The sequence below is a fragment of the Aegilops tauschii genome, chromosome 4 (genome assembly GCF_002575655.3).
Source record: "Aegilops tauschii subsp. strangulata cultivar AL8/78 chromosome 4, Aet v6.0, whole genome shotgun sequence".
Lineage (NCBI taxonomy): Eukaryota > Viridiplantae > Streptophyta > Magnoliopsida > Poales > Poaceae > Aegilops > Aegilops tauschii.
In genome coordinates, this window is record NC_053038.3 from 426,230,293 (window position 1) to 426,258,291 (window position 27,999).

At 45.3% G+C, this 27,999-nt stretch overlaps 1 protein-coding gene across 2 annotated transcripts; it reads right to left on the reverse strand.

Annotated features, from left to right (window-relative positions):
- Nucleotides 1-5,799: 5,799 nt before the first annotated feature.
- LOC109731646 (uncharacterized) lies at nucleotides 5,800-16,099 on the reverse strand. Of its 2 annotated transcripts, XM_020290815.4 has the most exons (5): nucleotides 15,402-16,091; nucleotides 13,585-13,851; nucleotides 11,955-12,921; nucleotides 11,755-11,840; nucleotides 11,339-11,644 (listed from the first exon to the last, which is right to left on the reverse strand). In XM_020290815.4, exons 1-3 carry the CDS (start codon nucleotides 15,902-15,904, stop codon nucleotides 12,636-12,638), a joined length of 1,056 nt encoding a protein of 351 aa, XP_020146404.1. In that variant the 5' UTR covers nucleotides 15,905-16,091; the 3' UTR covers nucleotides 11,339-11,644; nucleotides 11,755-11,840; nucleotides 11,955-12,635. The 2 variants fall into 2 exon arrangements, with proteins under 2 accessions (XP_040243315.1, XP_020146404.1); XM_040387381.3 differs by lacking the exons at nucleotides 11,339-11,644; nucleotides 11,755-11,840; nucleotides 11,955-12,921 and adding an exon at nucleotides 5,800-6,909 and having other exon boundaries at nucleotides 15,402-16,099.
- Between the last annotated feature and the right edge of the window lie 11,900 nt (nucleotides 16,100-27,999).

Genomic DNA, 27,999 nt, shown 5'->3' on the forward strand with positions numbered 1-27,999 from the left:
CAGAGCATCGGACGGTAGACTTGCGTTTAGGCTGATCATGCAAGTTAACGGGAGGAACAATTTGTTCGGGCAAAGGATGCTTGTTACCAATTGCGGGTTGCAAAATTTGGAGCGATTGGGACTTAACAAAAACGAGGCAATCAACACCTTATGACCAGGCGAGGAGCAATTAATACAAATATGTCTAGCTTGGCAAGAAGTCCTGTGGTGTCCCCATTGGAGGCAACGAGAGCAAAGAACCGCCCAATTAGAGGATAAATCCAAAATTTCAGCTTCCGAATAGTGGGCCTGGGCCAAATCAGCTTTATGACGGGCCAAGAGAGTAGCGGGCCAAGACACATGCTGGGGCGCATATTTGAACGCCGACTGCAGGAAACATTGAGGCAGCGGTGGATACGGGACAGATAGTGGATATTTAAAAGCACCCAAATGAATGTAATTACCCTGTTGCGATTCCTCAAAATGAGCCTGGTTCAAAAAATGAGCAATTAATGCCGCGTCCTTGGGAGTGGTAACCATGCTAACTGCTTGAGAAGAATTTGCCAAGGAATAATCCATGTGAGATTGATCCACCGAAGTATCATGAGAAAGCGTATGATCATGTTGAATGTGAGCCAAATGAGAAGTGGACGCTTCATGTGCATTAGTGTTAGAAAACTGCATGGATGAAATCGGAATCAAGCCAAACTTACACAACACCTTCTCAGAGCTTGAGCTTAAACTGGAATCCGAGTGTAAGAACTTGAGAGAGGATTTAACAGACATTGAACGGCGAGAGGATAGATCCTTGAGCTCTTCATCAGCATGCCAACAAGATTCATCAATTGGAGCATTGGCAAAACGGCCATTATAGAGATGGAAGTGACATACAAAATCTGGCCAGACACGATCCCTCAGACGGTGGATGAAATGTCCCACTTTGTTACTAGCCACCGAGAACCGGAAAGAACGAGAATTGATTTGTAGCATGTTGAAACCAGAGCTAATACCCCCAATGCAGCATTGGAGCACAATACCAACCGAATCCACGGAGAGAGTGAAGGAAGCAGAGGAGAAAGAGACCACCAAAAAGAATTCCTTGGAGCCTCGAGAAGGAGAAAAATGGACCGTGGAGCCAAACCTTCGTCTCACCTGATCGGCCAAGGCAAGGCCAGGTGCAAAATCCCAATGCAAGAGGCCTTCCATGGGGGATTACCCTAGAAATCGCCATGGAGTTTGGTGGGTGGTGGGAGGGGAGAGGCCGAAGGGGAGAGGTGGGAGAGGAGAGCCATAGATAGCAACTTTGTTCTCATAATCAATTGGAACCCTTTACTCGTTTCGTAATACATCATCCTGCAACTAACTCATTAGTCACTTTGCTTGCAAGGCTTCTTATGATGTGCATTACCGAGAGGGCCCAGAGATACCTCTCCGATACTCGGAGTGACAAATCCTAATCTCGATCTATGCCAACCCAACAAACACCTTTGGAGATACTTGTAGAGCATCTTTATAATCACCCAGTTACGTTGTGACGTTCGATAGCACACAAGGCTTTCCTCCGGTATCTGGGAGTTGCATAATCTCATAGTTGAAGGAATATGTATTTGACATGAAGAAAGCAATAGCAATAAAACTTAACGATCAATATGCTAAGCTAACGGATGGGTCTTGTCAATCACATCATTCTCCTAATGATGTGATCCCGTTATCAAATGACAACACATGTCTATGGTTAGGAAACTTAACCATCTCTGATTAACGAGCTAGTCTAGTAGAGGCTTACTAGGGACACGGTGTTTTGTCTATGTATCCACACATGTATCAAGTTTCCGGTCAATACAATTCTAACATGAATAATAAACATTTATCATGATACAAGAAAATATAAAATAACAACTTTATTATTGCCTCTAGGGCATATTTCCTTCATTTACTATCTTGGCACATGAGCTATTTTTCAGTCAATGCGTGCCGAGTCCACTTGGAACTGAATATGTAGTGTTTTCTTTGAAACTGAATAACGGTTGTTGAATTTAGTTTCATTTGGATGAGCTACCCCAAGTATCATCAATTCATGATGGCTAATTTGTTTTGGTTCTTGATGAATCGGCCCTGGTCCCGATTTAAGAGTTTTTATGCTATTTCTCAGCCTATATGAGCTATTATCGTTTCTATTTAACACACACAATTGTAGCTGCCCTTTTTTATTTAGAAAGATGGTCTTCATGTCTGTGGTTTGGTTAAACATTTTATCAGCATATCTCTATTCGTCAGTCTAACTCACATACCATCCAATATAGTTTGTCTGGTCCAAACTAAATGTTGGTTGTTGCTATGGTTTGTGTGCAGTCTATTTTTCTTTGATCTTGGTCATTAAAGATGTGACAAGAAAGAAATTTCAAAAGGTTTGATAATCTAGAATGCTCATATCGAGTTATTTGAACCAATTCTTTTAGTAGCTGCTGAGACCAGATGTATCGGAAAAAATTAAAATATATCAACAGTAGGAGTTGACCAATAATGCTGAATTGATTCAGTCTTCAGGCCTTATGCACAATTTCCACAATGTTAAGATAACATATGCTTTAATGCTCCTGTGCACTGCTTTAATGCTTCTGCTTGTTTGTCTGAATCTTGTTGTTGTTCATTAATTTCTTGTCGCCTGCTGTTGCCCGTGAGGGGGAGTCAGATCCATCTTGGATAACCATCCCTGATGAGCTTTAATTACACACTGATGGTGACAAAATCGATGCCATTGTTCAGGCTGTATACAAAGATGTTCCTACTAGGTATTCTGACGTTGATTATCTAAAAGAAAGAGCAATCCTAACACCAATGAACCAAGTAGCTGAAAAAATAAACGAGCGTGTTCTATCTTTAGTGCCTACCAATGAGAGAGTACCTAAGCTGTGTCAAGTGTCCATGCCTATGTTTTATATGCAAATACATTTCCTATTTTGCACAAACCATGCTTCCTGTACAATGATATTTAATAGCAGAAAACTAAACAGGTTGGTCGGGAAACTGAAGTTACAGCTACTGAAGAGCCAAAGAACATTCTTGCTGAACAGGCTAAAGCCAAGAGGTAAAGACTCGTAGTCTGTTACATCCAACCAGTTCAACATAAGATATGGCATGCCGCCTCTTGTTCTTCCTTTACCTTGTCTTCTTTGACAACCAAAGCATCCTTCTTTGTGGCTCTCAAAAATGCTTTCTTCTTCACACGATGCATGTTATGTTATTTGATCAAACTATCTTTTCTGCCACAGATATATTCAAATTGATCATAGGCCCAATAAAACATCATTTTACCTTCAAATCTAATATATGTTTTATTTATTTTTCTGTTGCATATACATGCAACTCTTCCTGTTGCATCAAATGTAACTTGCTTCCTACATGCAAACTAATTAGCCACATAGTTAAATTAGCTATGTATTAAGATTCGGTACATCTACTGCTTATTTATGTTGTGTTCTTTTTGTTGTGTCCAATCTTTATGTGCTTGTTATTTTTATCACACTATAATCAAGCTTCCGTTCTTATAGCAATAAGAAACCCTGTGCAATCAAGCTTCTGTTCTTATAGCAATTACAGTTTTGATACCTCTGTTTCTTTATATCATCTTGTTGGGTTTCTGTTTCTCTTCATATAGGATACAGATATGTGATTCTCATGTGATCCTTTTGCTCGAAACTTGCTAATCTTAGGGGTGCTACTACTGGTGTAAAACCCTTTTATCGAAAGAACTAAAGTAGTCGCTAATCCAAGCATTGAAGAATTGACGCAGAGGTTATGCTATATTGGCATGAAGTTAGAGCAGCGCCTGAAGACTACATACGATAGTTTCTGGTGACCTTCAGTCTATATGTCCTAACCAACAGCAACCACCTTTTATTTCGTATCAATCGATCCAGTATCTTTCCCCTTTTGGCGTTGCTCTGAGCAAGATATGTATAGCCTTTAGATTTCCATTCGTGTATGATACTGCATGTACACTTTAGACCTCATTATTGTCTCTGTGGTCAAAAGAAGTTTGTGATCACATGTTATATATATGTAATCAACTGCCTTCTACTAATATTTTCAGAAGACTATTTATATATATTTACACTGGTTAGAGAAAATCATGACATTGCCAGCAGCAAAAAAAAATTCATATGTTTAAATACAACAACAACAAAGCCTTTAGTCCCAAACAAGTTGGGGTAGGCTAGAGGTGAAACCCATAAGATCTCGCGACCAACTCATTTGTCTCTAAATATTTTTATGTGTACTCTTTCAATACTTGGCTTGCTCTCGACTTTTGCGCCATCGGTGCAACTGGTCATCTAGTATTAGTAGTAGAAGAAACCGCTTAAATGAACTGGAACTGAGAGGAATTAGCTCATGATGAAGCAAGGTTGTTGATCTGGATGTGGTGAGATGCACTGGTCTTTGACCATCGCAAAACCCACGGTGGCAACACCAACGCCTAAACAAGCCCACCCTCAGGTGACTTCTCCAGGCAGTACACGGGAAACGGCAACACCTCTCCCTAGCTCGGTGTCCTCGCCCGTCTCTTCGGCAAATCTGTACAAAACTCACAGCATCTTAGAAACGTTAGAGAGCTATAAGTAAGAAACTGAGCTAGAATTGATTTCAGAAATGATCGCAGAGAACAAGTCTAAATTTGTACAAAATTCATAGCAACATGGGCTTTAAATATGAGAACCATTATCTGATGCAGTCTCAAACATTCAAACACAAATATATTTCCCCATGAATCATGAAAATTCGATATGGCTCGTAGGACTATATGCTAGCATTATCCTGACTGATGGTCGTCAGAGAGATCTACGTATATCTGCAAGTATTGGTGCTACTGATAACATTATTGAACAGCACCCATGGCCCATGTCTGTGATCCATAAATGTGGCGGTGCAGCACCCATATGTCATCTACGGTTTTGGCCTTTCAACCTTTACCCGGACCGTTTTTGCTTCACTGTTGCTTGCACGTGGTGCCCGTTCTAGAGGATTGAAACCCACCCTGATCCTGTTATTTTGCCAAATATAATTAATGTCAAAGTTATAAGCAGCCTTTTGTAACGACCATCAGTGATCCGGTATTGATGTTATAGGAACATTCAGAAAAAATAGCTTACTACCTACATGAATTTTCATTGGAATTACTCATCAATTCTACTTGAACCCTAGGGGTGGTACACACAAGCTAAACGTCTCAATTAGTGAACAGTGTTGGATCATAGCCCCCAAGAGCACAACATTCAGGTTCTTCTATCACTGAGGAAGAAGAGCAGCTCGAATTGAAGTAAAATTACAAATCCAACGCAGTGCACCCCTAAGTTTTACTAAAGTAATTGAGGTTACGCTTCTACAAATCTGTTCATCATTGTCCACCAATGGCTCAGCCATGCTGGATGTGCTTACGATCACATAAAACAGCCAATCTCTTACACCCAGCCTACTCGAATCATACGATTTCATTTAGCGTCACTTTTCTCTAAACAGTAATCCATCAAGGCCGTTAATTTAGAAATAATAACCTGCAGTTACTCTTCGGGCAACAGCTTAAATTTCAGTACATGCTTCGATTTAGAAAGTACAACCTACTGACAGCATGGATGGTGAGAAAATTGCACATCCAAAACACCACACATAGTACCAAATGACAGTTCAGTATGTATTCACTGGGATCCAAGCCCGTGTGCTCTACCAAGTACGGAAATATGAGCAGAGTGACTTGCTGAACACTGCAAATCAGTAGTTTATCCAACGACGCGTCAATTAACGTGACAGGGTAAATAGGCTAACCTGCAAACCGGATCCACGGGGAAATCCATGGCTACTCCGCCACCCCTTCCCGTCGACGCGCTACACCCTTCCATTTTGTGTGGCGGCGGGGTGAGCTCGTGGAGTGATCGGACTTTAGAGGCCCCCGAGGGGGCGCCTAAAATCGCCACCTGGGCGAGCCGGCGCAAAAAAACGGCCTGGGGGCGAGTTGCCCTCAGTCGCCGCCCCCAGGGCCGCCCCAGGCGCGTCTATTTTTTTTCGAAAAAAAAGTTCGGCGAAGTTCGGTTAAACAAGTCTAAATTTCGGCAAACTTTGGCATATATTACATGTTCGCGACGCGTTTACATAACAAATATAACTAAAAAAAGAAATCGCTAAATGCGGAGTAGTCGCCGTCCTCGCCGCCGTCGTCGCCGTCGGCCTTCTCCTCCTTCACGCGGCCGTCCCGGCTGCACCCCTGCCCCGCGTCGCCATGGCGGACAGGTGCCGGCGGCGCGTCGTCGTCGCTGTCGTCGAGGACGACCGACTCCTCCTTCTTCGCGACCCCGGCGGCGCTGCTCGAAGCGCCGCAGTTCGGCGACCTGGCGCTCCCTCTGCATCCTGAGGAAGTCTTTGCGCACCCATTCCAGGGCCGCATCGTTGTCGAGCGCCACCTCGACGGGCTCCGTCTTCACGGCGGGGAGCCCCGGCTCCGTTTTCACCGTCGCGAGCCCGGGCTCCGTCTTCGGCTTGACGAACCGCGGAGGAGCCGACGAGGGGGCGCGCCGGCCGCCTTCGTTGATGACGATGCCGGCGCTGCGAGTGCGCCGGCCGAGCGGCGTCTCCGCCGCGCGCTCGACCTTGACGCCGAGCAGCGCCGGAGAGCCAAAGGAATGGGAAGAAGATCACGACAAGGAGAAAAGATAAGGAAGAGACGAACCTCCTGGGCAGCCATTGCCCGGCGCGTTGGCGGCGGGCCGGGGCCGGGGCCACCGGGGGAGGGTATGTCAGTGGCGGCTCGTTGCCACCCTCAAGATGCGCCAACACGCCGCCGAGCGTGCGGCCGGGGATGCCCCACCAAACGCGGCGGCCCTCACTGTTCTGTCTGCCGCCCACCACCGGCGTCCCGTTGGTGGACGCCAGCCTCTGCTCCTGTAACATCCCAAATTTTCAATTTGGAATGTTATACATTAGATCATCATTTGCATATCATATTTTATTGCATTTTGGCTTGATCCTAGAAATTCTACGCAACTCAAGGACCCACGGAGAGAGTTGGGGATTTCGTTATTTTCAAATTTGAGTTTTCTCAAATTTTGAAAAGAGGATCAAATGGTTTTGATAATTTTCTTTTCTAATATTTCAAACATAAAAATATATGAGGGGAGATAAAGTAACTTCTCCAAAATAAATGAAATATTAAAGGAAAAATATTAAAATCATTTTAATATTTTATTTGGAGTTTATTGCAATTTTATTTGAATTAGGAAAAAATTGCATGTTTTCAAAGTTGCATTTTAGGTCAAAAAATGTTCATCTCGTTCTAAATATTTTATTTAGATGGTGAAAATTTGTTTTGGCATTTTTAGATTTTTATTTATTTTTCTAGGATTTATTTTCGGCGGGATCTTGTTTTAAAAAAAAATTGTGCACGCCCGACTGGGCCAGCAGCCCAGCCGAGCCGAGCCGGGCCGGTCTCGCCCCGCCTCCGCCCGACCAACTCCGAGCCGGAGTCCGGCCGGAGCACGCCGCCGCCGCCGCCGAGTCCGGGGAGGACTCCTCCTCCTCGCCCCCTTCCCCAAGCCGCCGCCCCCCCTCCTTATATACCCCGCCCCGCCGCCACCACCACCACCCGCCACCGACGCTGCCGCCTCCGATCCGCGCCGCCACCCGCGAGCCGCCGTCGTCGCCTCACCGCCACCCCGCACCCCGTCGTCACCGCCGCCGGAGACCCCGTCCCCGCCGGAGCCCGCCGCCTCGCTCGCCGGACCACCGCCGGAGGTAGCCGCCACCGCCGTCTCGCCGTTCGTCAGTTTTCCCTGAAAAACCGTTCGTTTTTTTTTCAAAACCCTAGATCTGTTTTTTTTTCAGATCTGGTTCGTTTTTTTCAGTTTAATTATTTAGCGAGCGTCCGCTCGTTCGTTCGCTTTTAGCGAACGCTATTCACCGTTTAGCCGCAGACAGCGGACGTTCGTTCGTTAGCCTGTTCGTCAGTTTTCTCTTTTTCCAGGGTTTTTCCGCGATTATTTTCGATCGCGATTTCTGCCCTAATTTTTGTTTTAGTTTATCTTTTCGCTCGTTTATCGGAATCAAGGGATTCAAGCGCCTAGAGTTTTGTCTCGAAACCCTCTTTCTGTTTAACCAACTTAAACATGATTTTGCTACTCTAAAATTTGACTTAAGTCCAGATTAGTAAATGAAGCTTGTTTCTTTCGCCGTTTGAGTTTTGTTACTTCGTTTGATTTGATTCTTTTTGCAAACCGGAGCTCTTAAGTTGAACTTTCTGGTTATATCTCTTATTTGAGTTTTACCCGTGCTTCTAGTTGAGTGCTTATTGTATGTTTGTTTGTTTGCGCTAGAGTACCCGGAGTGCGAAGCGTGCTACTGCGAGTCTCTAGGTTTCACGGATCATCAGCAAGGCAAGTAACACTTTGATCATACCTCCCTACTACCCAGTTTTATTGCATTAGATCAATCCTCAAACAATTGCATAGTTAGGATCTGATTAATTTGTGGGTTTTGGGAAGTAGTTGAGGTAGTACCTATTACTTGTTTATTATCAAACCCTTGGGAGTTACTTCTACGTTGTTTATATTGCTATGCTATGCTAGTAGACGTGGATTGGGTTTGAGTGAATTCATGACAGATGTGAGTTTTGTTAATTAATGGTTCAACTTAAGGTGGCTACTTTAATATACATCTGGGTGGATTGAGGCACCTGGGGAACCCAGTGTTGTCTGTCTTTTTTGGAAATCCCGGGGTACCGTGTGATTCTCCTATGGACCGCCACCCAGGCTCAAAGGGATCATAAGATTATTCATGCTAGAAACTTCCGTGTGCATCCACAAGCTATTATGGGCTCTAGCATAGTTGATTAAGTCATGTGAACTCTTACAGTGATAGACTAGCAGATGTAGGGGATGTAGGTGGTACTGTCTACCCATTGTAAGGTGCTAACGCTTCTGAAAGACTGTGTCTCGGTCATCCGTTTTTCAAACACCATGTAGTGCGAGAAATCTAACGGAGGAGATCGAGTCTTGTGGGGAAAAGTGTGCAAACCTCTGCAGAGTGTACAAACTAATCATGGTTAGCCGTGTCCCCGGTTATGGACATCTTGAGTATCTGGTTCTTGGATTATCATATGGATCTCATCACTCTTTAATTTAATTAGATTGGGTTTAATGATGATGCTTAATTGGGATTGAGAGCGGGATTACCTTCTCAATGTTTAACAACCACCATGATAGTTAAATAAATTTATTCCTTTGTTGTAGGGAAAAATTGGCTTTATGCAAAACTGTAACCATAGAGCTTTCCACCAGCCATATTTGCATGTAGTGATAGCATTATTCTGTTCATTACTCTCTTGTGTTACTTTGCCAGCATATTCCATGTGCTGACCCATTTTCGGGCTGCAACGTTCATGTTGCAGACTTTTCAGACGACGAGTAAGGTGCCTTAGGTCGTGATCTTTCATTCAGTGATGCCGTTGGAGTTGATGGACTCGCTTTATCTTCCAAGCATTCCGATGTTATCGTTATTAGATGGCTTTAAGCCATATTTATTGTAATAAGTTCTCTTTTGAGACATTCGTTGTAATAAGTGTGTGATTGCTACTCTGTTATAAATCCTTCAAGTACTGTGCGTGTCAGCATTACCGATCCAGGAATGACACTGATGCATAGAGATCAGACTGTTTGAGGTCTTGTCGCTACAGCTCCTGACGGCACTCGAAGTACGCCGCCCATGCCGAGTGGTTGTCGGCGGCGTACTGGGGGAGGGTGCGCTGCTCATCGGTGAGGGAGGCGCACGCGACCTCGATCTCGTCGGCGAAATAGGCTGTCCGCGCCGCGGCGTCGGGCAACGGTGGAACGGGCACTCCCCCGTTGCTGAGCCGCCACACCGACGGCCCGGCGCGCATGTCCGGCGGCGCCGGGATATTGGCCTCGAACAGGAGCCACGACTCATGTTCGCAGAGCGAGCGGCGGCCGAAGCCGTTGACCGCCGCCTCGTCGCCGGGGAAGCGTTCGGCCATTGGGGGAGGGAGGGCTCGGAGGCGGCGCATGGGGAGAGGGAGAGGGAGGGCTCGGCGGCGGCGGTGCACGGCAGAGGGAGAGGAAGAGGGCTCGGCGGCGAGGGCTGGTGTGGCCTGAGGCGAGGGAGGGCGCCGGCTTATATAGCCGCATCCGTGTGTAAGCGTGGCGGGAGGGGAGGCGTCGCCGCGCCGCCCGTGAGGAATCAATGGCAAGGCTGACCGGCGGCGGCAGCCTTGGCATTGATTCCCGCGGAAACTGAGGCGATGGGGGCGACGAAGCGCTCGTCTCGCTGACTCAGGGGCCCGCGGCTGTTTCGCGCCAAAACCACTCGCCCCGGCGCCCCCCAGCGCGCCGGGTTCGGCCTGTGTCCGCCGGCGCTGATTTCGGCCCAGGCCGGCGAAAATCGAGCTCCTGAGGGCGCGACTGGGCCTTTTTTCAGCGCCGGCACGAAAAAAAGCCTGGGAAGGCCGTTCTGAAGGCGCGGCTGGAGATGCTCTTAGTAGAGGGCGGCGGCAGCCTCGCGCCCGCCGGCGACCCTTCACACAGCCTGCGGCTGGATTCCCGCGCACTGATGCACTCGACCATGCCCGTCGGCCCCACCAGCGCTGCCGTAAGACGAACAAGGAAAGGACGCCCGCCGAGCCAAGGGACGACGCCTGGATCCGGGGCTATCGGGGTCGTGGGCCGAGGATATAGGACGGCGAGCGATAGGGCGAGGGGAATGGAACGAGCAGGGGAGAGGGCGGCTTGGCCAAGGTACCGACGCTGTTAGATTTGGTCGCAAACGACCGAGTCAAAATCGATGGCTCGCAGCGAAATCGATTGGCCTCAATCGATTCTGGATCGATTTACCCCACGGAGCTTGGCAGCTTAGTGTTATATACTTCCTCCGTTTCTAAATACTCCCTTCGTTCGGAAATACTTGTCGGAGAAATGAATCAAAATGGATATATCTAAAACTAAAATGTCTAGATACATTCATTTCTTCGAGAAGTATTTTCAGACAGAGGGAGTACAGTATAAGTTTTTGTAGAGATTTCACTATAGACCACATATGTATGTATATAAATGCATTTTAGAGTATGATTCACTCATTTTGCTCCGTATGTAGTCCATAATGAAATCTCTTCAAAGACTTATATTTAGGAACGGAGGGAGTAGTAGATTTCTCATCCTTTCAACCAAACACAAAAAATGGCTATTCTTAGCACGTTGGATGGGGATACCCACAACCACCTAAATCTATCCCACTAACCAAACGCAGCCTAAGCTATATGCAACTGGTGAGCATTAACAGTTTAACACGCACTAACACAGCAACAAAATAATGGACCGAAATGCTAGACTGATGAGTGGAAAAGTCGAGTGCATCAACAAAGACAAGGAACTAATAACTCGACTCTATGATAAATCCTAGTTGGAATGTAATGTCAGCAAAGCGGCCAGCATGCCGATACAAACGCTCTTATATTATGAGACGGAGGGAGTACTATAGGTAGCCTCTGATAGGTCCTCATAAGCTAATTAGTAAGAAAAACAGATCAGTGTTATGACATCAAGCTTCATCCAGTCCAGATTTCCTCCTCTAATGAGTCTTCTCTGGTTAGATCAAGGCACCTATCCTGATCAGTCTGACAATTGAAAACAAACAAAAGTATGTAAAAAACTCGCTGCTGCTATGACCTTGCAGCTATACAGACTATCAGAATAAACTGTACAAACAACTAAGAATCATGCATACCTTTCCCAATCCTATGCTCACCATAGCTCTTCTAATCATCAGCAGCCCCAAACAATGTTTTGTACGTTTCGAAGAGAGATGCAAACCTGAGAGAGAGTGAGAGTAAGATACACTAATAAAGGGGGGGGGGGGGGGGGGGGGCTGAAATACATTGAAACTAAGGAAAGGCAATAAATGAAGTACATATGGGAAAATTTTACCGACTGCCTCTTCGAAAAAGATCGTTCTTCGACATCGTGTACATGAGGTAAGCAAGGAGCCCTAAGAAATGCCCTGAGGCGTGGATTTCCACAGAGCTCGCACTTTCATAGACAAACTCGCCTTCACCATGCTTCTTTCCATGCTCAATGACACATCTTTTGTAGTCAAGCATGCCCCATACTGTATTGGGATACATTTCCTTCCTTTCCTGGCTGGAAGTTGCCACACCCTTGGCGCTGATCTTCTTGACTTGTGGAAGCCCTTTGGGGATGGAAGTTAACTGGCCTTTACCAGCGGTCTTGGCTGGGCCTTGCTGACCCTTTGAGGTGCTCTCGCCAACATTGGGATCATACCAGTAAACGCCTCTTAGGACAGGAGAAAGTTAATCTTTGAATGGTTCAGTCCACCTGTTCTTTGACCACTTCTTTGCCCACTCTTGCCATGCACCAATTGGTATGCGTGATAAGAATGGTTCATTCTCAAGCCCTTCATCCCGCACTGCTCTACGCAGCTCTGTAATAAAAGTACGCTTTGCTATCGATGAAGCAATTGAGGGATGATGCATCATGAAATCGATATATTCTTCACTTCTGACTTCAGAGATGGGAATACCCAACAAAAGGAGACTGTCCATGAGTTCAGTTAAGTTCTGGGGATAAGTTTCACTACCCACACTAAGCTCATAGAAAGGTTCCATGACAGTCCAAATGGAGCTGAGATCTGCAACATAGCTGAGTGGGTTGATTCTCTAACTGCTGGCTGTATATCCAACAAAAAGTCTCTCCAAGAAGGATGTCATCCTCGTTGAACTTGCCGTTGTAACTTATGTTTTCTTTGTTCTTGTTTAGCACGTCCGATATGAGTAGCGAGAATGACTTGCGGCCATGTGCAGTAACCGTTTTCTCATTGTTCTTTGTGGTTTTCCAACATGGCTTGCTTCGCATGTGAGCCTTTAGAGCCTTGAGACTGCAATTAATTTGAAACAAATGCAATTTCAAAATAAGAAAGGAATGAAGAACATGCATCTTCTGACAATATTCGCAGTGCATAAGAGATGTGCAAGAATAGTTACAGGATTGTGGGGAAAAATAGATTAAAAGCCACACCAACAGAAGAAACATAGTACACTACAACTAAAGAACAGAATAGACGTTCAACTGTCATAGGTTTGAGTTATTTCTGTTTTGACCCAAAACTGCATTGTGCGAGTTATGTTTTCAGGGTCGCCTTGTAAATTAAGGATCACAAAGTAGACATAGCTGCAGTTGGCAACTCAAATATGACGCTACCTTGACTAAAAAATGCTACCATGCACATTGCAACACTTCTCTAAAATATATAGGAGGTTCTAAAATTCTTGCAGTAGCACTAGTATAAGCTCTTCACAAGCTAACAGTCTAAACAGGTATTTTCTCAAGTGGCATTGAATTGAAAGACCTTGTCCATCCGACCGATTAGTATCCAAGAGCAAAGAACCAAACCACATCTGATATAGTAAAAGATATACATAATTACTATGTCAATCATAAAGCAGGAACATCCATATAATTGCATTTGTATTTCAGAAACTAAGAGCTAAGATGAAATGGCCAAACCAAAGATGAAAAACTAAGTGCAAGTGTGCTTTACCTGTGCAAATTGGTGAAAGACAACGGAACTTTCTGCGTCAACACAGTGACATCCTCATTATCCATACCATTTGCAATCAAGAATTCCGCAATGACCCGATGTAACCAGAGGTATTCAGTACTCTCCCCAAGTCGAATAGCCAAGCTCTTGTACTTCTTATCGGACAAAATATCCAGAAAATCAACATTCAAAACATATGAGTTTAGTCTCTTCATAGTCTCAATTTGAGCAGGATACTGGAAATCTTCAGAATCCTCCTTCTTGAAACTGAAATAACCATCAGAGCAATTAACCAAGGGTTATCCTAATTATTGCACAGGACCTAATCTACCTTCAATGATCATCAAAATGTCCAATAAATAGCACGAGGCACAAGTTCATAATTAAAAGTAAAACTTAATCATAGATAGAAGCTTAATATCGTTAGTGATCATCAAATGCAAACTATCTTATGTCCATGACATAGCACAAGGCGGTACATAATTAAAAGCAAATATTATTGCAGATAACTTAATATCACCTAAATTTGTTCAAGAGAGCCTTGTGCACAACCACACAACCAAAACCATCACTTTTTTCAACATGAATTGCATACTTAATAGCACTTAATCCAGATAATAGAAGAAGATAAGCTTTCTCCACTATTAGTTTAGCATAAAATCAAACATGGCACATCGTTATTAAGAAAGTTAATTATTACAGTTACCATCTGCAGATATTGGTTTCACAATCATAGCACACAAACATTGAGAAGACACACAAGGCCCTAAGGATACAGAGTGAAACAAACACTTAACTATGAGCACACTACTGACAATCGCAGTAAACGTGATTTTGTTTGGGATCCCTGGAGAAAGAACTAAGTTTATAGGAAATCAAATCTCAAGACAAGTGCAAAGAAGCACGCAATTTTTTACCCAAAACAGGACCCATAAGAACGCTCCGGGTAAGCAGAAGATATAATCATATAACAATGCATTTCACGCTGCTACCAGAGTTCAAATTCAAAGGAAGAAATAAATGTTAATAAGGTCCTCCCCAACTACTGCAGATTTTTAATGGCATTATGAACATCAAATAGTTGCTAATTTTTGAATCTCCCTCTCCTCGCTGCATTGGGGTCCTTTCTCAACAAATCTCAAGACCCTGGCAGGGACCAATGCCGATGTTTTATGTTGGCAAGGGGAACTAGTGGGATCATGCAGGCTGTCAAAACAGGTCAGCACACCTCCTGATCGTCTATTGTAACTCTAGTAATATCTGTAGAAACTCCCCAGCAGTGCAAGCACAATTTTGGGAATGACTGATTAGCCGAATCCAAAATCTTCATTTGTCTCGTGAACAGCAAATAGCAACCTCTCATGGAGCTATTTATACATTGATTAGCTTTAAAAGCTACAAACTCCAACTCAATCTTCAGATTGCCATTGAGCTAAGCCGTTTCTGACTAGAGTTTGCCAATGATAAACTTAGTAAAGCATCTACTCTTGCAAAACAGCTAAAATCGAACACTTCTTAAATTACTAGCAGTGTTAAAACATCCACATGATCTAGCAAAGGCAACTTAAATACATGAGAAGCTACAAAATCACACTATTTGCCTTCACAATCACACTGCTCAAGGAGCCATATAAGCAACTCAAACAACAAAGACAAAGGATCCAACAAAAACTACAAATTAAATAAATACATTTTGTTTTGTTTCAGAAAAACAAGAAACCAAAATCGGTACTCATTTCTACAGCCATGTGTCCACCTCTGTGTAATTAATGTTAGTCAACTGCCAAATATTAAGATGTGAGGACAAGCATGCTTACGTTGCGAGGAAACCTCCGAACTCCAAAGAGAATCTTGTATTAGCTTGCTGAACCAATTCCTCTGCAGCAACTGCCTCCTCCACTTTCTTCCCGGCCGCTTTTGCCTTAGCAGCGTCTTTTTTGGCATCCTCTTCCTTGATAATATTCATCTTCATCTTTAACTCAGCAATTGACCTTCCCTTAACCCAGATCGGGTCTTGGACTGGCTGTGGGTTCCCAATGTTGAGTCCTCCCACGTTGAGTACGTCAACCTCCTGCCTCCTCCTCCGATCGTCCTCCTCTCTCCTCTCGTCCTCCTGCCTCCTCCTCTCGTCCTCCTCCCTCCTCCTCGCGTCCTCCTCCCTCCTCCTCTTGTCCTCCTCCCTCCTCATCTCGTCCTCCTGACTCCTCCTCCTCTCTTCCGCATCCTCCTCCCTCCTCCTCCTCTCTTCCTCCTCCTCCTCATCCGATATCCGATTCTTTCTCTTCGGCTTCGATTTAACGTGTGACCAACCATCTGCCATCGCAGTAACAAGCAAAAAGAACTCGAGCCCGGCGACTTTGAGGAGCTGAGCGCGGAGTGGCGGCGGACAGGAGGAGTGCCGGGTGGCGACCAAGTGGGCGGCGACTTTGAGGAGCTGGGCGGCGTAGTGGCGGCGGACAGGAGGAGTGCCGCCGGGTGGCGACCAAGTGGGTTCTAACTTCTACTAGGTCATTGCTTGGGCCGGATACCGGCCTCTCCAATCTGCCGTCTGCGTGACCTAGCATCCGTCTCGCTGAAGATTGAGTTGGAGTTTGTAGCGCGCGTATGGGCCGGCCCAACAGCGTGTTACTTCGTCGGCCGGTCGTTCACTGATGTGTTCATTCGCAATTTTTAATTTTTATTACTATAGTAATATTGTCCGTGCTTTTTTTAGGGGTAAAACACCGCTTTATTCATCAAATTCCACATGATGTTGGATGCGTCTTTGGTCATGGGACTGACCAAACCAAACATGGGGACCTGGGCCTCTAGAAAGAGAAAACTTAGCTAGACTATGTGCTTCATAATTAACAGCATGACTCTCAAAAATAAAATTACACTGGAAGGAAGAAGCTTTAAGGTTTGTCTCGCTTAATATTGCCCCATATCGCCCTCGCGATCTCGCATTGATGTCCAGGACCACCTGTCTGTAGTCTGAAGCAACTACAAAATTCATAATATTCAGATCTTCTGCTAAGGATAGTGCTTCGCGACATGCTACTGCCTCCAAAGTAGCTGGATCAAAACTTCCTTCAATAACTAAGGCTGAACTACTGAAAGGATCGATATAGTTGACTAGAGGGGGGGTTGAATAGGCAACTAACAATTTTTAGCTTTTCTTTACCAAATTAAACTTTGCATCAAAGTAGGTTGTCTGGATATGCAACTAGGTGGGCAACCTATATGATGCAACAACAACAAACACACAAGCAAGCAAGGGATATAACACAAATAAGCTTGCACAAGTAAAGGCGCGAGATAACCAAGAGTGGAGCCGGTGAAGACGAGAATGTGTTACTGAAGTTCCTTCCTTTTGAAGGAAAGTACGTCTCCGTTGGAGCGGTGTGGAGGCACAATGCTCCCCAAGAAGCCACTAGGGCCACCGTATTCTCCTCACGCCCTCACACAATGCGAGATGCCGTGATTCCACTATTGGTGCCCTTGGAGGCGGCGACCGGACCTTTACAAACAAGGTTGGGGCAATCTTCACAACTTAATTGGAGGCTCCCAACGACACCACGAAGCTTCACCACAATGGACTATGGCTCCGCGATGACCTCAACCGTCTAGGGTGCTCAAACACCCAAGAGTAACAAGATCTGCTAGGGATTAGTGGGGGGAATCAAATTTCTCCTGGTGGAAATGTAGATCGGGGCCTTCTCAACCAATTCCGAGCAAATCAACAAGTTTGATTGGCTAGAGAGAGAGATCGGGCGAAAATGGAGCTTGGAGCAACAATGGAGCTTAGGGTTGGAAGAGGTAAGTCTTCTTGGAGAAGAAGACCTCCTTATATAGTGGGGGGACAATTCCAACCGTTACCCACCACTCAGCCCGCGACCCGTGGTACTACCGCACGGGCCTGCGGTACTACCGCGGTGGCCCGCGGTACTACCGTGGACGCGGCAGAGCCTGGACCTGAACAGACGAGCACTGACAGGGCGCGGTACTACCGCGACACCATGCGGTACTACCGCAGGGCAGCCACGGTCCAGGCACGGTAGGCACGGATATAAAAAAATACATCCGTGACTACATCTGCTGAGATTATATCGATGCAAATGTCCGACACGGTACTACCGCAACCCAGGTGCGGTACTACCGTGTAGGGTGCGGATGTAAAAAATTACATCCGCCCCTACCTCCGCTCGTGCTGCTGTGCCTGGCCAGGCGGCACGGTACTACCGTGCCGGAGCACGGTACTACCGCGTAGGGCGCGGATGTAAAAAATTACATCCGCCCCTACTACTGCTTGCGCAGCAGCCCCAGGCCAGAGCACACGGTACTACCGCTCAGAGGAGCGGTACTACCATGGGAGCCTACGGTACTACCGTGCCGGAGCCCGGTACTACCGCTGGCGCCTGCGGTAGTACCGCTCTGTGGAGCAGTACTACCGCCAGCCAGTGAACAGCAACACTCAGAGTCCTTCAATTCGCAGAGACATGGTGAGACGGAGGAAACTCCAAAGAGCCAAAGGAAAGGTGGTGCAAAAGGGACGTGTGCATGAGATTCCACCCAAACCTTTCCAAAGCGGACCCCCTCTTAATAGTACGGCTTTCCTACGACTCAACTCCACCGAAAAGAAACGTAGAGAAACACCGTCTTCAATAATCTCTGAGGGGCATCAAATCGTCTTGTGTTTAGTCATGATATATCTGAAAGGCTCAATACACACGATCAGTCCGCAAAAGCATTCTCATCAATCACCAAAACTACTAAGGGACAGATATGCCCTTATAACTACCAATGTAGTTGCCTGCATCGTCCCTGCATACCGCTACTGCCAAACCTCCTCGTGATCTCACCCCCCGTCGACGTGGATTTTGCAAAAGCCCGGGGGTGGCTTCTTTGGTTTCAGTCGTTGTGCTGCTGGAGTCTGGGGGTGTGGACAGGGTCATTGTTTTAAGTTGCCATCGATCTCTAGCTCTTCAACAAACCTCTGTATAAAAAGATGTGTTGCTTGGGGGCTCTGGAAAATCCCTTCATGGATTGCCTTTCGTCTACTACCAAATCGACCATAAAGTAACGGCCATCTTGACAAATTATCGTGGGGAAGCAGCTACATCAGCATAAACAACCATTGCTTGGCGTGAGGCTCTGTAGTGGTGGTGATGATGTCACAAAGGTGGTCCTGAAAATTGTAGAAAGAACCGAATCCACGGAGTGCATCAATGAGACGATACTGGTTCTCATATCAAAGATAAAAGAACCACACTTCTGTCTCAGTTTCGCCCAATCAGCCTGTGTAACGTATTGTACAAGATTGCTTCGAAGATTATATCTGACAGATTGAAGGTAGTCTTACCTGACATCATATCAGAGGAACAATCTGCTTTTGTCCCAGGCAGGTTGATCACAGATAACATCATCACAGCTTATGAGTGTTTGCATTTTATGAAGAGGAACAAGGCCAAGAAAAATCAATCGTGTGCTCTGAAGCTGGACATGATGAAAGCGTATGATAGGGTGGAGTGGTGTTATTTAAAGGCCATAATGTTGAAGCTGGATTTCACTAAGAGGTGGGTAAATATTGTTATGGGCATGGTAACAACGATTGAGTTTGCAGTTCTGTTTAATGGTACGAAGCTCAGCAGTTTCAAACCTTCAAGAGGAATCAGACAAGGGGATCCGATATATCCATACTTGTTCTTGCTAGCAGCAGAGGGCCTGTCGTGCCTTTTAAAATCCAAGAGTGAGTCATCCAATCTCCATGGACTACAGGTAGCGCCTTCGGTGTGTTGGGGAGCATAGCAATAATTCAAAAAAATCCTACGTTTCACCAAGATCAATCTAGGAGATGCTAGCAACGAGAGAGAGAGAGAGAGAGAGATTGCATCTTCATACCTACGAAGATCGCTAAGCGGAAGCGTTGCAAGAACGCGGATGATGGAGTCGTACTCGCGACGATTCAAATCGCGGAAGATCCAATCTAGCGCCGAACGGACGGCGCCTTCGCGTTCAACACACGTACAGCCGGGGGACGTCTCCTCCTTCTTGATCCAGCAAGGGGGAAGGAGAAGTTGAGGGAGAGCTCCGGCAGCACGACGGCGTGGTGGTGGAGCTTGCGGTTTTTTTTGCAGGGCTTCGCCAAGCTCTATGAAGGAGGAGGAGGAGGTGTTGGAGGAGGGAGGGGCTGCGCCAGGGGAAGGGTGCGGTAGCCCTCCCACCCACCCACCCCCCACTATTTATAGGGGAAGGGGAGAGGGGGGCGGCCCCCTTAGATCCCATCTAAGGGGGGACGGCGGCCAAGGGGGGAGCTTGCTCCCCAAGTTTGGTGGGAGGCGCCCCCACCCCCTAGGATTTCCAACCCTAGGCGCATTGGGCCCTTGGGGGCGCATCAGCCCACTAGGGGGCTGGTTCCCACCCTTGTTCAGCCCATTAAGTCCCCCGAGGCAGGTGGCTCCACCCGGTGGACCCCCGGACACCTTTCGGTGCTCCCGGTACAATACCGATAACCCCCGAAACTATTTCGGTGACTGAAACTGGACTTCCCATATATAAATCTTTACCTCCGGACCATTCCGGAACTCCTCGTGACGTCTGGGGTCTCATCCGGGACTCCGAACAACCTTCGGCAACCACATACTATTTCCCATAACAACTCCAGCGTCACCGAACTTTAAGTGTGTAGACCCTACGGGTTCGGGAACCATGCAGACATGACCGAGACATCTCTCCGGCCAATAACCAATAGCGAGATCTGGATACCCATCTTGGCTCCCACATGTTCCACGATGATCTCATCGGATGAACCACGATGTCGGGGATTCAATCAATCACGTATACAATTCCCTTTGTCCACCGGTATGTTACTTGCCCGAGATTCGATCGTCGGTATCCCAATACCTCGTTCAATCTCGTTACCGGCAAGTCTATTTACTCGTTCCATAATGCATGATCCCGTGACTAACTCCTTAGTCACATTGAGCTCATTATGATGATGCATTACTGAGTGGGCCCAGAGATACCTCTCCGTCATATGGAGTGACAAATCCCAGTCTTGATTCGTGCCAACCCAACAGACACTTTCAGAGATACATGTAGTGCACCTTTATAGCCACCCAGTTACGTTGTGACGTTTGGTACACCCAAAGCATTCCTACGGTATCCGGGAGTTGCACAATCTCATGGTCTAAGGAAATGATACTTGACATTAGAAAAGCTCTTAGCAAACGAACTACACGATCTTGTGCTATGCTTAGGATTGGGTCTTGTCCATCACATCATTCTCCTAATGATGTGATCCCGTTATCAATGACATGCAATGTCCATGGTCAACCACAACCATCTATTGATCAACGAGCTAGTCAATTAGAGGCTTACTAGGGACATATTACGGTCTATGTATTCACACATGTATTACGGTTTCCGGTTAATACAATTATAGCATGAACAACAGACAATTATCATGAACAAGGAAATATAATAATAACCATTTTATTATTGCCTCTAGGGCATATTTCCAACAGTCTCCCACTTGCACTAGAGTCAATAATCTAGTTACATTGTGATGAATCGAACACCCATAGAGTTCTGGTGTTGATCATGTTTTGCTCGTGGAAGAGGTTTAGTCAATGGATCTGCGACATTCAGATCCGTATGCACTTTACAAATATCTATGTCTCCATCTTGAACATTTTCACGAATGGAGTTGAAGCGACGCTTGATATGTCTGGTCTTCTTGTGAAACCTGGACTCCTTGGCAAGGGCAATAGCTCCAATGTTGTCACAGAAGAGAGTCATTGGGCCCGATGCATTGGGAATAACTCCTAGGTCGGTGATGAACTCATCCAGATTGCTTCATGTGCTGCCTCCGGGGCTGCCATGTACTCCGCTTCACATGTAGATCCTGCCATGATGCTTTGCTTGCAACTGCACCAGCTGACTGCCCCATCATTCAAAATGTACACGTATCCTGTTTGTGACTTGGAGTCATCCAGATCTGTGTCAAAGCTAGCATCGACGTAACCCTTTACGACGAGCTCTTCGTCACCTCCATAAACGAGAAACATATCCTTAGTCCTTTTCAGTTACTTAAGGATATTCTTGACCGTTGTCCAGTGTTCCATGCCGGGATTACTTTGGTACCTCCCTACCAAACTTACGACAAGGTTCACATCAGGTCTGGTACACAGCATGACATACATAATAGACCCTATGGCTGAGACATAGGGGATGACACTCATCTTTTCTCTATCTTCTGCCGAGGTCGGGCATTGAGCCGTGCTCAATCTCACACCTTGCAACACAGGCAAGAACCCTTTCTTGGACTGATCCATATTGAACTTCTTCAATATCTTATTAAGGTATGTGCTTTGTGAAAGACCAATGAGGCATCTCGATCTATCTCTATAGATCTTGATGCCTAATATGTAAGCAGCTTCTCCAAGGTCCTTCATTGAAAAACACTTATTCAAGTAGGCCTTTACGCTTTCCAAAAGCTCTATATCATTTCCCATCAATAGTATGTCGTCTACATATAATATGAGAAATGTTACAGAGCTCCCACTCACTTTCTTATAAACACAGGCTTCTCCATAAGTCTGCATAAACCCAAACGCTTTGATCATTTCAAGAAAGTGAGTAGGAGATGTGTAGCATTTCTGATATTGTAGGAGCTGTGTTGATCTTGTAACCACTCCTTATACTCTTTCTCTACTTCTAACAATGCAATGATACTCAATCTTTGCGTATTCGCGATATATAGAAGTTTTTGTCGAATCCGCCGCCACCACGTGTCATCCACCATGGACAGCAAACAAGCGGTGTGGACAACAACCACGAGCCGCGACTCACAACCAGCCTTGGTCAGCTAACTCACGGCATCATGCTAGACACCCCAATCGGAGATCTAAACCTACCTTTTTAGGAGAGTCAACACTTACAGCTTCTAGGAGAGTCGAAACTTACTTCTAATATATACTACCTCCGTCTGGGTTCATTGGTCCCCTTAGTATTTTGTGTCCAACTTTGACAGTAGATTTGACTAACAAATTATAAACTGTATGTCACAAAACTTATAATGTTGGATTCATATTTGAAAGAGGTTTCTAATGATATTATTTTTAGTGTATATAACTAATACGTCTCCAACGCATCTATAATTTTTTTATTGTTCCATGCTATTATAGTATTAATCTTGGATGTTTTATATGCAATCATATACAATTTTATATCATTTTTTGAAACTAACCTATTAACCTAGTGCCTAGTGCCAGTTGCTGTTTTTTGCTTGTTTTTTGCTTTTCATAAAATTAATATCAAACAAAGTCCAAATTGAGAAAAAAAGATTGGATTGTTTTTTTGGACCAGAAGGGACCCACGAAGGTTTGGCAGAAGACCTAATGAGTCACGAGGGAGCGAGCTCAGGGGGCGCCTCTGATACGTCTCCAACGTATCTATAATTTGTTATTGTTCCATGTTGTTATATTTATCATTATTGGATGCTTTACCATCATTTTATAGCAACCTTATATAATTTTTTGGGACTAACCTATTGACATAGTGCCCAGTGCCAGTTGTTGTTTTTTGCTTGTTTTTTACTTCGCGGAATATCAGTACCAAACGGAGTCCAAATGCAGCGTAACTTTTTGGAGATTTTTTTGGACCAGAAGACACCTTGGGGATCAAGAAAGCACCTGGGAGGTGATAACCCACAAGTATAGGGGATCACAACAGTTTTTGAGGGTAGAGTATTCAACCCAAATTTATTGATTCGACACAAGGGCAGCCAAAGAATATTCTCAAGTATTAGCAGCTGAGTTGTCAATTCAACCACACCTGAAAGACTTAATATCTGCAGCAAAATATTTAGTAGCAAAGTAGTATGGAAGTAACGGTAACAGTGACAAAAGTAACAGTAGCAGTTTGGTAGTAATCGTAACAGTGGCAACGGAAAAGTAACTTAGCAAAGATCAATATGAAACGAACTCGTAGGTAATGGATCAGTGATGGATAATTATGTCGGATGGCATTCATCATGCAATAGTTATAACATAAGGTGACACAGAACTAGCTCCAATTCATCAATATAATGTAGGCATGTATTCCGTATATAGTCATACGTGCTTATGGAAAAGAACTTGCATGACATCTTTTGTCCCACTCTCTCGTGGCAGCGGGGTCCTATTGGAAACTAAGGGATATTAAGGCCTCCTTTTAATAGAGTACCGGACCAAAGCATTAGCACTTAGTGAATACATGAACTCCTCAAACTACAGTCATCACCGGGAAGTGTCCCGACTATTGTCACTCCGGGGTTGCCGGATCATAACACGTAGTAGGTGACTATAACTTGCAAGATAGGATCAAGAACAAAAATATATTCATGAAAACATAATAGGTTCAGATCTGAAATCATGGCACTCAGGCCCTAGTGACAAGCATTAAGCATAGCAAAGTCATAGCAACATCAATCTTAGTGAAGGAAATATGCCCTAGAGGCAATAATAAAGTATTATTTATTTCATTGTATCATGATAAATGTTTATTATTCATGCTAGAATTGTATTAACCGGAAACATAATACATGTGTGAATATATAGACAAACAGAGTGTCACTAGTATGCCTCTACTTGACTAGCTCATTAATCAAAGATGGTTATGTTTCCTAGCCATAGACATAAGTTGTCATTTGATTAACGAGATCACCTCATTAGGAGAATGACGTGATTGACTTGACCCATTCCGTTAGCTTAGCACTCGATCGTTTAGTATGTTCCTATTGCTTTCTTCATGACTTATACATGTTCCTATGACTATGAGATTATGCAACTCCCGTTTACCGGAGGAACACTTTGTGTGCTACCAAACGTCACAACGTAAATGGGTGATTATAAAGGTGCTCTACAGGTGTCTCCAAAGGTACTTGTTGGGTTGGCGTATTTCGAGATTAGGATTTGTCACTCCAATTGTCGGAGAGGTATCTCTGGGCCCACTCGGTAATGCACATCACTATAAGCCTTGCAAGCATTGTGACTAATGAGTTAGTTGCGGGATGATGTGTTACGGAACGAGTAAAGAGACTTGCCGGTAACGAGATTGAACTAGGTATCGAGATACTGACGATCAAATCTCGGGCAAGTAACATACCGGTGACAAAGGGAACAACGTATGTTGTTATGCGGTCTGACCGATAAAGATCTTCGTAGAATATGTGGGAGCCAATATGGGCATCCAGGTCCCGCTATTGGTTATTGACCGGAGACGTGTCTCGGTCATGTCTACATAGTTCTCGAACCCGTAGGGTCCGCACGCTTAACGTTACGATGACAGTTTTATTGAGTTTTGATGTACCGAAGGAGTTCGGAGTCCCGGATGAGATCGGGGATATGCCGAGGAGTCTCAAAATGGTCGAGACGTAAAAATCAATATATTGGACGACTATATTCGGACTTCGGAAAGGTTCCGAGTGATTCGGGTATTTTTCGGAGTACCGGAGAGTTACGGGAATTCGTATTGGGCCTTAATGGGCCATACGGGAAAGGAGAGAAAGGCCTCAAAAGGTGGCCGCACCCCTCCCCATGGTCTGGTCCGAATTGGACTAGGGAAGGGGGGCGCACCCTTCCTTCTTTCTCCTTCCCCCTTCCCTTCTCCTACTCCCACAAGGAAAGGAGGAGTCCTACTCCCGGTGGGAGTAGGACTCCCCCCTATGGCGCGCCTCTCCCCTTGGCCGGCTGCCTCCCCCTTGCTCCTTTATATACGGGGGCAGGGGCACCCCAGAGACACAACAATTGATCCTTGAGATCTCTTAGCCGTGTGCGGTGGCCCCCTCCACCATATTACACCTCGATAATACTGTTGCGGAGCTTAGGCGAAGCCCTGCGTCGGTGGAACATCATCATCGTCACCACGCCGTCGTGCTGACGAAACTCTCCCTCAACACTCGGCTGGATCGGAGTTCGAGGGACGTCATCGAGCTGAACGTGTGTAGAACTCGGAGGTTCCGTACGTTCGGTACTTGATCGGTCGGATCGTGAAGATGTACGACTACATCAATCGCGTTGTGATAACGCTTCCGCTGTCGGTCTACGAGGGTACGTGGACAACACTCTCCCCTCTCGTTGCTATGCATCACCATGATCTTGCGTGTGCGTAGGAATTTTTTTGAAATTACTACGTTCCCCAACACTTAGAACATAGCGGATACTAGGGATCAAACCCTAACAAAACCAACTCGATTACATGGTAAATCTCATCCGACCCATCATCGTCCAGCAAGCCTACGATGGGATTACTCACGCACGGCGGTGAGCATCATGAAATTGGTGATGGAGGATGGTTGATGATGACGATGGCGACGATTTCCCCTCTCCGGAACCCAAAATGGACTCCAGATCTGCCCTCCCGAGGAAGAACAGGAGGTGGCGGCGGCTCCGTATCGTAAAACGCGATGAATCCTTCTCTCCGATTTTTTTCTCCCTGAACGTGAATATACGGAGTTGGAGTCGAGGTCGGTGGAGGTCTGTGGGACCCACAAGACCGGAGGGCACGCCCTAGGGGGTGGGAGTGCCCTCCACCCTTGTGGACAGGGTGTGGGTCCACTTTGGTTGATTCTTTCGCCAATATTTTTATTTATTCCAAAAATAATCTCCGTGAAGTTGCAGGTCATTCCGAGAACTTTTATTTCTGCACAAAAATAACACCATGGCAATTCTGCTGAAAACAGCGTCAGTCCGGGTTAGTTCCATTCAAATCATGCAAATTAGAGTCCAAAACAAGGGCAAAAGAGTTTGGAAAAGTAGATACGATGGAGACATATCATGCCTCATGGGCAAGATGACTAAAACCCCATTCTCCGGAACAATGGAGCGAGCTAATGACTTATGGAAATAATACATACTTATGTATGCGGTCCGATGAGTATTGTAGCACGCGGCGGGTATCGTTATTTTCTGACCTTCACAGATGATTTGAGCAGATATGGGTATATCTACTTAATGAAACATAAGTCTAAAACAATTGAAAAGTTCAAAGAATTTCAGAATAAAGTGGAGAATCATCGTAACAAGAAAATAAAGTTTCTACGATATGATCGCGGAGGCAAATATTTGAGTTACGAGTTTTGCCTTCATATAAAACAATGTGGAATAGTTTCACAACTCACGCCACCTGGAACACCGCAGCGTAATGGTGTGTCGGGACGTCGTAACCGTACTTTATTAGATATGGTGTGTTCTATGATGTCTCTTACCGATTTGCCACAATCGTTTTGGGGTGCATTAGAGACAACCGCATTCACGTTAAATAGGGCATCGTCTAAATCCGTTGAGATGACACCGTATGAACTGTGGTTTGGCAACAAACCTAAGCTGTCATTTCTTAAAGTTTGGGGTTGCGACACTTATGTCAAAAGGTTTCAGCCTGATAAGCTCGAACCCAAATTGGAGAAGTGCGTCTTCATAGGATACCCTAAGGAAACAAATGGGTACACCTTCTACCAAAGATCCGAAATGCAAGATCTTTGTTGCCAAAAATAGATCATTTCTAGAGAAGGAGTTTCTCTCAAAAGAAGTGACTGGGAGAAAAGTAGAACTTGATAAGGTAATTGTACCTTCTCTCAATTTGGAAAGTAGCACATCAGAGAAATCCGTTACCATGATGCCTACACCAACTAGAGAGGAAGCTAATGATGATGATCATGAAACTTCAGATCAAGTTGCTACTGGACCTCGTAAGTCGAACAGAGCACGTTCCGCACCAGAGTGGTACGGTAATCCTGTCCTGGAAGTCATGTTACTAGACCATGACAAACCTACAAACTATGAAGAAGCTATGATGAGCCCAGATTCCGATAGATGGCTTGAGGCCATGAAATCTGAGATAGGATCCATGTGTGAGAACAAAGTGTGGACTTTGGTGGACTTGCCCGATGATCGGCAAGCCATTGAGAATAAATGGATCTTTAAGAAGAAGACAGACGTCGATGGTAATGTCACCATCTACAAAGCTAGACTTGTCGTGAAAAGTTTTTGACAAGTTCAAGGGGTTGACTATGATGAGACCTTCTCACCCGTAGCGATGCTTAAGTCAGTCCGAATCATGTTAGCAATTGCCGCATTTTATAATTATGAAATTTGGCAAATGGACGTCAAAACTTCTGTCCTTAATGGATTTCTTAAAGAAGAGTTGTATATGATGCAACCAGAAGGTTTTGTCGATCCTAAAGGTGCTAACAAAGTGTGCAAGCTCTAGCGATCCATCTATGGACTGGTGCAAGCATCTCGGAGTTGGAATATACGCTTTGATGAGGTGATAAAAGCATATGGTTTTATAGAGACTTATGATGAAGCATGTATTTACAAGAAAGTGAGTAGGAGCTGTGTAGCATTTCTGATATTGTATGTGGATGACATATTATCGATTGGAAATGATATAGAA

Bases quoted from the DNA above. Each gene is read 5' to 3' on its own strand.
- LOC109731646 (XM_020290815.4), bottom strand. From the start codon at position 15,904: ATGGCAGATGGTTGGTCACACGTTAAATCGAAGCCGAAGAGAAAGAAT. The intron at 13,852-15,401 runs GTAAGCATGCTT...TGGTTATTTCAG, and splicing joins TTCGGAGGTTTCCTCGCAAC to TTTCAAGAAGGAGGATTCTG. The intron at 12,922-13,584 runs GTAAAGCACACT...AATTAATTGCAG, and splicing joins TCTTTCACCAATTTGCACAG to TCTCAAGGCTCTAAAGGCTC.